This window comes from Neltuma alba, unplaced genomic scaffold (assembly GCF_004799145.2).
Source record: "Neltuma alba isolate B1F8T4 unplaced genomic scaffold, ASM479914v2 tig00002668_pilon, whole genome shotgun sequence".
Classification (NCBI taxonomy): domain Eukaryota; kingdom Viridiplantae; phylum Streptophyta; class Magnoliopsida; order Fabales; family Fabaceae; genus Neltuma; species Neltuma alba.
In genome coordinates, this window is record NW_021632962.1 from 22,768 (window position 1) to 34,576 (window position 11,809).

Sequence of the window (11,809 nt, forward strand, 5' to 3'; positions counted from 1 at the left end):
TTTAATTAAATTAAATTAAATTAAAGTAGATGCCAAATGGGGTTGATTGTGATGAAGATGAGAATGGGCAATGGGTGGTGATGGAGCCTGGAGGGAATCATTCCATTCTCATTTGGGGCGCGAAATAAGGCCCCCATGATATATTTCTTGAAATGGAAAGAAAATATAATTAATTGTGGGCCGTGTACAGTAGGGAGCACCAAAGGAATATGGGTCAGAGAATAAATTCCATTGCATTTTATGCAAACACAACACAAGAAGGGGTCCAGAGTTAAAAAAAAGGACCAAGTAGCTGGTTTTTAAAAAACAAATGCCTCTGATTCTAAATATAGACAAGAGTTAATTAGAAGATTGATTTCGATCTGATCTATTTTATTTTTTATATTTATTTTTTTTAAAACTAATTTATCTAACTTACACGTGAACATTTTAAATAATTCATGTCAGATTTGATGTAGTTAACTAATTTATTTATTTATTTTATTTATCCAAACTTGCTAAATAACTTTTAGATTAAAGATGAGAGGAGCATATCTAATGGGGACAAAACAAAGCATTCGAAGGCTTTAATTTGCTGATGAGATCATGGGGTCAAGAACATCAAGTCTTATTTTTCTTTCTTTTTTTGGCCGACAAGCGTCCTATATATACGATATCTTGCTTTTTCAAATGTATATCTTGACTTCCTCTGCTTATCTGCGTGCTATTTGGTAAGGAAACAACCAATCACAGTTCGAAAGAAAAGTGTGATGGAGATTAATAAAGTGTCTGTCTCTTGGCTTTTTTTCATTTCTATATGAAGACATTGTGGTGCCTGTAATCCGTTTTTAACTATGGAATACTGTAACTTCCTCCCTTATATTCTTAGTTCCTTAACAAGATTTGTAAAAAATTAAGATTCTTGGGGACTAATTTTTCCTGTAGGTTCTGTTAACTTGCAAAGAATAAAACTCCCTCAGCTGCTTCTAGCCGTATTTTTGTCTGTCAAGAATTTTCTATTATTATATTGAAAAATATATTCTTAGAACAGCTAATACTTAATTGAGAATGCCATGAAAATATTGGGATTCCCAAATTACTTTTAATGGAATAAAACGTTCCATCTTTAGTGGAACATACAATCGACGTAGCCAATATCAGCTTTCTGAGTCATTTGTCCATTAGCATGTTGATACACATTGCAGAGAGACCAGCAAGAATACTTTGAACGCAGAGATTTCATCTTTATTTACCTGCCTCAAGACTCTGCTGACAACTTCACAAATAAGCAGAGACGCATTAGTATTATAAGCTTATAGCTTCTCATCATTATAAAGAAATGTCTCACAGGGAGACTGCTTTTTATGTGATCTGTAGAAAATACAGGCCTCACCTTCTCATGGTTTTTGTTCAGGTGGCTGTCACACTTCTCTATCTTCTGATAGAGGCTTCCTTCAACAAGGGAATGAATCTTCATGTTTTTGTAACTTACCGGCATGCTCTTGGTGGTATTGTAGTGCTTCCTTTTGCCTATTTTCTTGAAAGGTATATCCTATATACCCTCCTGAGCCTTTTATGGCTGAATATATATCTATATACAGCCCCATTTCTTCAGATTTCCCAGTTAGAAAATTCAGATGATATCACAGAACATTTAGCAGTTTAAGAGCTGCAACTGTTATGAGCACTAGTGGAAATATTCAGACTAACATATTGAACATAAGATTTGTCATGAGATCTATTGTGCTTAATTATTTCCTGACATATAATCATCTTGGCAGAAAATCTAGGCCGAAGATGACGGTGGCAATGTTCATGGAGCTATTTTTGCTTTCCCTTTTAGGGTACAGTACTCAAGTTGAATTCTTGTATCTGTTTAAACCAAAATATAGTTTGATTGAATTCGACTGATATTTATCTTTCTGCATCTTCTTTACTATGGAATAGGGTTAGCCTCACCCTAAACATGTATTTCGCAAGCTTGAAGTATACCTCTCCTTCCTTTGTCACTTCAATGGTTAATACAATATCAGCTCTAACATTTATAATTGCAGTTGCACTCAGGTAAAGTACATGAAGTAAAATTACCATTTCGATTTTCATATTTCTTTCTGCTATAGAAGAAAGAGCTACATTTTTCCTTTTTTTGTCTTTTTGGACGTAGGTTAGAGGCTGTTGATGTTAAGAACCCTCGTGGGGTAGCTAAGATCTTTGGAACCCTTCTATCATTGGCTGGGGCCTTGACTATGACTTTATATAAAGGGCACGCCATACCGAACTTAAAAGCTGCTCCAGTCCTAATCACAGCCCAATCTGCTCATCCTAACTGGATTAAGGGATCTATTTTGACTGTTGCAAGTTGCATATCATGGTCTGTCTTCTACATAATGCAGGTAAACTTGTCTATAATAAATTTAGATGGTACAAAATTTTCTTATACATTAGAATTAAAAAAAATATGAAAGGCTCATATCTAATGCTAAAAATTAGCATAGAAATGCCAAACATAAAACTTATGAACGGAAACCAATACATTAAACACAGAATTGAGCTGCAACAAAAGACTCGCTCCTGAAAGAACAAACATTCTCAGATTGAAAATTGATGTGTGAAAAGTATCATCATATAGATAGACATGGGAAATCTGTCTGTGTGTTGTAGGCATTTATAGTGAAGAAATATCCAGCACAGCTTTCGCTCACGGCATGGATAAATTGTATCGGTGCAGTACAATCAGCAGTCTTTGCTTTGATCGTTGAACACAAGCTCCATGCCTGGTTCATTACGTCCAGAATCGAACTCTATTGCATCTTATATGCTGTAAGTAAAGCTTTACTGCAAAAAATGCTGAAGTTATTGTAGGGTCTAAACTTTAATATGCAACAAACTTAAGTGTTATGGCATTAGCAGGGAATTATAAGTTGTGGCTTGAGTATTTTCGTTCAGTTATGGGCTACGGACCAAAAGGGACCTGTCTTCGTGACTATGTTCAATCCCCTTGGGACAGTCTTAGTGTCAGTCCTGGCGTACTTAGTTATCGGGGAACAGCTTCACATGGGCAGGTAATGTTCGCCCTTCTTTTCAAGCTTTTCAGGTAATGTCCATATGACCATACCCCTGCAGTTTCAGACTTATTTTGGATGTTTCAGTATACTGGGAGGAGTCATCGTCATCATCGGCCTTTACTTGCTTTTATGGGGAAAAGAAACTGATCAAGATTACAAATCACGACAACCATCAAGTTCAGCACATGAGCAAAACGAAAGCAGGACGCAGATAGCGACTTCAGGGCAGACAGAAAAGTTAAGCTCTGAACAAGGTAGCGTCGCGAAAGATGGGATCTTATGACTTGGAAGTCATGAATAGTGCGTACAAGTCTCGAGAGTTCTTGCAATGATGGCGAAATCACAATAGTATGTCGCCAATGTGCTAAAGAGTAAATAAAAAGGATATGATTCCATCCGCGTATTTCATGATATATACCCCAAAATGGCTGAGCCGGTCTATTGTGAATTTTTCTCATCTCGTCACTAATACCAAATAAATAAAACATTTACAAGCAATCCTAAACAAAAGGGTATTTGCACATCGCTTGTCTTAATAAAAGATGCGGTGCTACTCTGAAACACTGTCACATTCTAGCTCATTTTGCTTCTGCAAGCCGTGATCGTATGGTCTCAGGGTCCTGCAGTTTATTTATGCTGCCAAAAGGATGGATAGTTACGTCAAAAATAAGGAAAAGCGAAAGTACATTGTTGAGAGTTTAGAATAAAGAACATATGCAATCAATTCATTGCATGTCAATGCACTATGCTAAGATTCAATGGGAACTCACCAGAATAGCAGATCTCCACTAGAAGCCAACTTTTTAGATATCCATTCTGGAACTAGTTCTAGCAACAAATTCAGCTGCTCTTCAACTTCTCCTAAGAATACAATGAGACAGATTTAGCATAATGAAAATGACTGCGTATCTGACAATTGACTGCATCTAATTGTGTCTTACTCCGGTCAACAATATCACAATGGTTTGAGATTATCTTGCTTAGGAGCTCCTCTTTTGTGACAACAGAACGATTCAATGAATGAATCAAGAGATGAATCATGTTAAATAGCTTAGGGAGGCAGGCAATCATTTTTTTCCGTCTTTTTGCTTGTGAGATAGCCGGATTTCTTTCCTCCATTGCCACTCTCTCCTTTTCTTTAATCTGTGCAAGTTAAGGATAAACATAGGATCCCTTAATCAATAAACAGAAGAAAATAATAAACTCTTCCACGGTTGATGAGAACAACCAGGCAGACCTAATAGCGATCATCAGAAGGACAAAAACGAAAAAGGAAAAAGAAAGCCTATCATATATGTTAACCTCCAGACAAAGAAAAAGAGGTCATTTTTACATATCAATTGTTCAACTTTTGAATTATACAAGACTTTTAGTATAGCATGACCATTCTTTAGGAATTCTGCAAATCAGCCCAGGTAGAAATGTTAAAAACGAGACTCTTAAACTTTCTGCATGTAGCAATGTATAATGAGGTTTGGGACATACCGATTGGAGGAGACCCTCCGGGAGAATATCATAAATATCGTCATCAATTGACAAGCCACCAGCATCATCAGCTTCATTCTCTGTCCTCCGATTTTTCACTGGCGTGTCAAAGTTCAATGACTTCTTCAAACTCGTTGGACGCCTAACTAACTTGTTTGGTGAGCTGCAAGGGCTATCATCGGGGCTCATGTAACATCTCTTAGGGGGAGGCAACGAAGGTGTATGAGTCATCAACCTAGAGGGAGTAGAAGCAACTTTATTTGGTGTGGCAGCTGAAGCACTAGATGATTTGAGATTAGCTGGAGAAGCACATATTGCCGGGCACATAGTAGCGTCTACACTTGATGAATTTTTCTTCATGCTTGATTCTGAAACTGGGACAGATTGAGGAGGCAATGAATCTGATGGTGACTTTTGTTGAACACCATCTGCTTCATCTTTTACATATTTCTGAGAAAAGCGCCTTCTAAAAGAATGAGACATATGAGTGGCTACTGCTCGTTGTTGATGATGTGCTTCATTTGACATGTTAACAGGCATTGACAAGTTTTCTTCGCCCTTAGCAGGCTCTGAATTGATTACCATGGCATTATGTTGCATGCTCTCAGGTTCTGCAGCTCGACGAGGTGCAACTGCATCATTTGATGGTATCGTATCAAATGATGAGGAGGTAGTTCTCAATGTTTCTAAAGGACGATCTTGCTTACGGTGATTGAACGGCTCAGGCAGCATTTCTTCTGGAATCTCATCAACCTGGATGAAGAAGCATCGTTTAGGTCTTTATACACGCATTTGAAAAGGAGGGGTTGTTGAAAATGCAGTTGATCAATGGTGCAGTAGATTCAGTTAAGTTCCATCAATTTCATGCTTTCACTTAGATTCATTCATGTTCCACTAGTAATTGTCCAAAATAAGGGGTAAAGTAGATGACAACTAATCTAAAGCAACTTGAGAACTTCCAGAATATATTAAAGCAGCGATCATGATGCCTAGCTAGTGAACAATAAGAAGCTATAAACGCACTTTGCATAAATAACTTTATCAATGGATATAAATTCAAAGAACTGATAGCAAAAGAAGTAAGTCGCACCTCAGGATGTGATTCATAAAAATCTCTTAACCGTGTGCGAAATAACTTTCGCAAGGACACATTTCCACCTTCAGAAAGCAACTTTGAATCGGGATTTAATGTAAGATGGAGGTCTGGCTTCATACAACTTGTTCGTTCATCAAACCTGAGCACCTTCTTTATAACAAGTGCCTCTGGAAAGATATATTTCAACTGGGCCAGATGACTATGCGTAAATCTCCTATAGAAGTTACAGCATACAATCAATAAATGAGCCAACAGTGCATTGCTAGCATACAGAGGAGATCTCATTCTCCAAATCGACAATTCAGAAAAAGAAAAAGTAACAATGTGACACGCAAAATGAAGCGAGAGAGAGACACACCTATCAGTTAAACATTCAATTTTGGGGCAGATATTCGTGAAAGTTGTTGTAGATCCTTTCAACTGCAACAACCTTATCGAGCTATCCAAGCTGTCAAAGAACTGACCCAAAATTTCATACCTGCGGTTAAACCCCACAAGTTAGCGCGTGACAAGAACGAACACTCAACAACAGAACAAAATTCAGATTTACTAGCTAAAACACCAAGAACACATCCTACTTTTCCGGCATCTTGACGGGCTCATCTACAGATGCCTTGGATTTGCGGGGGGAGATTTCAGCGAAAGACGGTGCAATCTTCCTTCGGGCGGACTTGATCTGCCCCGTACGATCATGATTCTGCCGCTGGCCTTTCTTATCCTGGAGGCTTTCAGCGACTTTCCTAACTTCTCTAATAGAGAGCGCAACGCCGCGGTTTCTGGTACGGTGCGAGAGCTGTGAGGCCTTCTCTGGTGTTTTGGAGCTCAGTGAAATGGGATCTGGTGATTGGGATTTGGAGGCTGAGTGGCAGATATGGGGCTTCTTAGACTTGAAGGGCAACGACTTGGCCTCTGAGGAGCTCATCCTACGGGAAAACGATACTCCGGCGAGGGGGAATCTGAGATTTCTATCAGAAATGGAGATTGAGCAGTGACTGTGTTATATATTAGGGCTTCTTTTGGCGGGAAATCTAGGCTGCTCCTCTCGTGAATCGATGCCACGTGGAATTCCCGCCAAAATGACCCGTTAGTTCCCGCAAGTTCTTTATGGGGCCGTCGACCTCGAGATTCGATACATAGGCCCATCCAACGTTCTTTTGTTTTAGACTATTAGGCCTCCTAGACGGTTTATTGCGCTGGAGATTGCGAGGCCTCTAAATGGGCCTGACAGCCCAATCAGTCATCTGACATCTGAGGCCGGATACGAGAAACAGATAAAAAAAATAGGATCCACCCGTGTTACAGTTGCAAATTAAAAAAGGATAAATATATCCTTCAATATATTATATAAATGCGTTTAAGTAAAATAAAAATATTGGTTAAATTAATTAATATAATATGTTTTTTTAAATTATATTTTTTAATTTTCTTTATCTCTCCCTTTCTTACTTGATTATTGTTAAAAAAAATATTAATAGGGTTAATTTTAAAAAAAATTAATAAACTTATTCAATAGATCTTATATATAAAATCAACATCAACTCATCAATTAAAATTTACATTTAGGGGATGGAGTATATAATAAAAATGAGTTTTGCATTATAAAGAATCTAAACGGACTGATATATTTTGACAAAAAAAAAAACTAACTAATATACACGTGCACACACATATATATGCTGTGTAGATCTAAAAAAATATCTTTAAATTTTAAAATTTCAAATCAATCTTATTCACTACACTTTAACAATAATTGACAATATTTGAAAAGCAAATTACAACATATTTTTGTAATTATTCTTGATTTGATATTTGGAAATTTTAAAAGTTGTTTTTTTTGAAATTTTCCCAATAAAATCCACTTGTGTGGACCAAATGACCTTATATAGGCTGTAACTTAAGAAGAAAACCCCATTTTATTCGTCAAAATACTTTATGTGATTAAGAAATTGATAGACAAAAATCGATATTTTTTATATCTTGTAAATAAAAAAATCGATATTTTTTGTTAAAAAACAATTTTTATTCTGAAGAGGTAAGCGAAGACACTTTTTATTATGGTGACTTGCGTATAAAATCATTTGGTCATTAAAAGTATATTTCATATTTTCTTATTATTATGCATCAATAGATTTTTTTTTGTTTCAACAAATAACGCCCTCATATCGGACATGGGATTCAAATTTATGACTATAGGAGTTATGAATTGATTTCTTCCTAGTCGGACCAACTCTTATTGTTATGGATCAATAAAGTCATTGATATAATAGTTGATAGTAGATGATAGTTGGATTTTTTTGGGCCCAACAGCAAACTGGCTTCTCTTGATTTTATGCCATTTCAAATTTCTATAGAAGCACGCAAGATTTTTTTAACCAAAATAAGCGAACAAGATTAGAATATTAGAATACTCATAAATATGTTAAATTTGAAAAAATATAATATTTTGTTCAAATTAATTTTTCTCAAGGCAAGTTGTAATTGTAATTTTTAACACTATTTGTATTTTTGAGGTATTCTAATTTAAAATTTATGAATTTTAAATTTCTAGATATCATTTTCTTAATTTATTTTCAGAAAACCCAGGAGATCTTTATTGCATCTAAAGTTTTGAAATATTTTAAAATTCTAAATTTAGCATCTCATAATTTCACAGATTAACACTCTTAAGAATATCTCAGTAGTCAACCATTTATTAAACCACCAAACAAAAATTAGCAGAATAAACAATATTACAAGTTATCACAGCTCGGCTTTGAGATGTGGAATAAGAATTTTTTTTTAATTTTATTAAGACCTCTAAAAAGTTTTGTTGGCCCAAAAAGGCTTCTAATAATTTTTTATTTTCTAAACTTCATTTTTAAATTTTTTTAACATAATAGGCTCTTTTTAACCCTAATCTTTGGAAGTTGCTCCAATAAACCTCACATCCATGTCTAGTTACTTTTTTATCTACCGGGAACAGCGAAAAAGCAAAAACCCAATTTTCGGAAAGGTCGGGGTTATGGGAATGAGATCAAAGTGGCGTGAACTTGGCGGAGGTAGATAAAGAGGGGGGAGCCGAAGTAATACTCATCCCCACGTCTCCTTACACTAATAAACAATCTTGACGGAGGAGGCGAAGAGAGGCCCAAAAACTCAGCGTATGGCTTCCAAAGTCATATTAAATAAACGAATTTACGTGTTACTGTAATTTCATCGTCTTCTACGCAATCAAGCCCTCTTCCTCTCTTGCCTTCATGCTCTTTGTATTCTTCCCCGCTCTGATTAACGTCTTCTCTCGCCGTATTAGCCTTCCCTCTGCTGGTTTCAACCCCTAAATTTCTTAACTTTCAGGGGGGGTTTTGCCCAAATTTCATTACTGGGAGTACTTCACCTATTTCGGTCGGTACTGCGTCATTCCTAACTTCTTCCATGAGTGTTGCTTAGTTCCAGGTAACCCTGTGCTTCCGCGTACGGTTAGCTAATATTGTTGTCTTTCTTTTAGTGCTTGAATTTTTGTATTTTGTGTGCTTTTCTTCATGCGTGACAATGGATAAGGATGGCTCCGTTTGCTTTTTTTTTAATGATTTCGATGGGGTTTGATTCTATTGACCAAAATTGGTTTAGCATTTTTCTTCTTTTGCTTAAAAGCTCCAATCAGCTATCAGCAGCCTGATCGTTCTGTTTTTTTGGATGAGTCTGGTTCGCTAGTCAGTCGTACTTTAGCGCCCAGTTGATTAAGTCATCTCATTGAATTTTGTTTCTATGCACTAGAAAATTTCTTGCCCAACTCCTTCCTAAATAGAAAGAATGTTTTTCGTGCTATGTAGATGCAAATTCTTGCTGGATATTCTGTCAGCACGGAGGCTAGGTTCAACTGAGTGAATGTCATATGTTCAATTTGATCGTTTTCAAAATATCCACCCATAGTTTATGTCAAAACGAACGTAGGCATATAAAGTCTGCAACTGACATATTTGTCCTTTAGCTTAAGTTGGGTAAAGATTGATGCCTATGATTTGAAGTTGACATGAAATGCCCCCTCCAGCAATTCGCTTAATGTGTCTGAAAATAACTTCTTTCATGTTTACTTTTTGGTATGATTTTGATCTTGACTCTTTACCCTGTCCTAACCATTCAGGTTTCTGGGTCATGGACTGGCTGTTTATGCCTACTTTCAGTGTCTGCGAACAATGTTTATCAGGCCAAGGGGTCCTAGTGTTTTTAACATATTCAAATGGAAGCGTCAAGACGGATCATCTTTGACAACAGGTTTGCTTCAGGATGTTCCACCAGAGATTGAGTTGTCTGACTATGGAAGGATTCCAAGTCCAGGTAGTGAGAGCCCTTCAGGGCTTCTTAATGGCGAGAGTTTGAACATAGAGCCGATTTCTGACTTGGACCTCTTCTTTGAAAGGCTTTACAGCTACTACTGTGAGAAAGGGCTCTGGTGCATTATTATAAAGTGGATTGTTGAACTTCTCAGTCTAGGATTTACCATATGTTTCTCGGGATTTTTCTTATTATATGTTGATTGGAATGGACTTCGCAATGCGAAGTGTGGGATGGATGCAGTGGAATCAGGAATTAAGCCTTGTGATCTTGGTAAAGAAGCTATTTCATCACCCTTTAACCCACTAACACTTACAAAGGTTATTATTGTTGGATATTTAGCAATATTTTCCATCTATTGGATATTCTGTTTCTTGAGGTTCTTTGCTCAACTAAAGGACATTCTGGAAATCCGTCACTTTTATTACAATAGGTAAGCACAAATGATAAACGTTCAAATTTAAGACAAACTACAACTTTGGGATGACTAACATCATTTTGTCATAATTTTCATGATCTTCTTGCAGTCTCCGTGTTACGGACAATGAGATCCAAACTATGCCCTGGGCTACTATTCTTGAAAAGGTTGTTTTGGTGCAAAGTTCTAGGCAGCTGTGTGTGGTAAAAGATCTCTGTGCTCATGAAATGGTGATGAGACTGATGCGGAAAGAAAACTACTTGATTGGAATGATCAACAGGGGAGTGCTTGCTTTTCCCATTTCTCAGTGGGTCCCAGGTGCTGGTCCTATGGTGAAATGTGGTCCTAATGGAGCACGATATCGTCTCATACTAACCAAGACCCTTGAATGGACTTTAAACTAAACTGGTGCATCCTGCAAAGCATGTTTGATCGGTGTGTTAATTTCTATGCAGATTCCTTTTCATGTATATTCAGCATTTTCATACTATCCGTTTCGACAAATTGTGTGGATATATGTGGGTCTTTTAATTTTACTTAATTTAAGGAGTGGTTGTTGAAATTTTCCTTCAAATTGTTATTAAAAATGATGATGCTAATCCGTTGATTTAGTGGCCTTTTAGGAGATGTAGGATGGTGGCTTATAGACTGTTAAACTTGGTATATATTGGCTTGCAAGAGAAACATGCCCCAATAACTTTGGACATTATGCTTGGAATTTATTGGTATGTTAAAAAGCAATTTTTTGGCACTATTGAATATTAAATGATGTGTCTGCCGCATTGTAAATTTAAGTTCACATGCCTAACTATAATTAAGATTAACTAATGAATGGTATTCTGATCATGCTTCTGCTTCTTGCTTCCTAGTTAACTGCTGGGCATTTTTATTATAGACAGTATTACCTGTGGTGACACATGGAGATCTTTCATTAGTTTGAGTATTCATTCAATAAGGAAAGAAAGAGTAAATATTTATTTTTTCTTGTATTTATCAATGTTTCTTATTATGGATGGTATCTCAATTAGTTTCTTAATATTCATTATTTTTTACTCATCTGTGTTAGAAGTATTTTATGTCCAATCCAAGATTACATGATTTCTCTGCAGAAACTTTTGTGTTAGAAGGGATTTTGTGTCCAACCCAAAGACATTGAAGAAAAGGCTAATGGTAGTTGGGCTTGCAATGCTTTTACTTTCTCCATTTCTTGTCATATTCATGCTGGTGTATCTCTTTCTGAGGCATGCTGAACAATTTATAATCATCCAAGCACAGCATCATCTCGAAGGTGGTCAAATTTGTCAAGGTGGATCTTTAGGGAATTCAATGAGGTATCTCTATTCTTTTCGTTTTTTTTTTCTTTTTTTCTTTTTAGGTTTAGCCTTCAGTTCATCTGCCTTTTGCCCATGGTTTCCTTCTAGTCTAAAAATATACATTATTCAGTAAAGTTTTTAA

General features: G+C 36.4%; 3 protein-coding genes across 3 annotated transcripts; 2 read left to right on the plus strand and 1 right to left on the minus strand.

Annotated features, from left to right (window-relative positions):
* Positions 1–1,193: 1,193 nt before the first annotated feature.
* Positions 1,194–3,477, plus strand: LOC114735160 (WAT1-related protein At4g08290-like). The gene is made up of 8 exons (XM_028922834.1): positions 1,194–1,524; positions 1,761–1,823; positions 1,927–2,043; positions 2,144–2,372; positions 2,641–2,799; positions 2,890–3,041; positions 3,129–3,336; positions 3,403–3,477. The coding sequence occupies exons 1-7, from the start codon at positions 1,319–1,321 to the stop codon at positions 3,325–3,327; spliced, it is 1,125 nt and encodes a 374-aa protein (XP_028778667.1). The 5' UTR covers positions 1,194–1,318; the 3' UTR covers positions 3,328–3,336; positions 3,403–3,477.
* Positions 3,432–6,547, minus strand: LOC114735179 (CDT1-like protein a, chloroplastic). The gene is made up of 7 exons (XM_028922858.1): positions 6,204–6,547; positions 5,984–6,103; positions 5,620–5,839; positions 4,530–5,282; positions 3,986–4,187; positions 3,815–3,905; positions 3,432–3,680 (listed from the first exon to the last, which is right to left on the minus strand). Exons 1-7 carry the CDS (start codon positions 6,545–6,547, stop codon positions 3,623–3,625), a joined length of 1,788 nt encoding a protein of 595 aa, XP_028778691.1. The 3' UTR covers positions 3,432–3,622.
* Positions 6,548–8,786: 2,239 nt separating this feature from the next.
* Positions 8,787–11,685, plus strand: LOC114735189 (autophagy-related protein 9-like; the record flags this gene model as incomplete). Its single annotated transcript, XM_028922868.1, is given in 6 exon segments — positions 8,787–9,057; positions 9,746–10,369; positions 10,464–10,749; positions 10,752–10,789; positions 11,464–11,606; positions 11,609–11,685. Coding segments are annotated over 5 exon segments (1,116 nt in total), but the record flags the coding sequence as incomplete, so codon positions are not given.
* Positions 11,686–11,809: the final 124 nt, after the last annotated feature.

Coding starts and splice junctions, on each gene's coding strand:
- LOC114735160 (XM_028922834.1), top strand. CDS start 1,319: ATGTCTCACAGGGAGACTGCTTTTTATGTGATCTGTAGAAAATACAGG. Junction 1,824..1,926: donor TTTTTGCTTTCCCTTTTAGG/GTACAGTACTCA, acceptor ACTATGGAATAG/GGTTAGCCTCACCCTAAACA. Junction 2,044..2,143: donor ATAATTGCAGTTGCACTCAG/GTAAAGTACATG, acceptor TTTTGGACGTAG/GTTAGAGGCTGTTGATGTTA.
- LOC114735179 (XM_028922858.1), bottom strand. CDS start 6,547: ATGAGCTCCTCAGAGGCCAAGTCGTTGCCCTTCAAGTCTAAGAAGCCC. Junction 6,104..6,203: donor CCCGTCAAGATGCCGGAAAA/GTAGGATGTGTT, acceptor GTTTAACCGCAG/GTATGAAATTTTGGGTCAGT. Junction 3,681..3,814: donor AGTGGAGATCTGCTATTCTG/GTGAGTTCCCAT, acceptor TCCTTTTGGCAG/CATAAATAAACTGCAGGACC.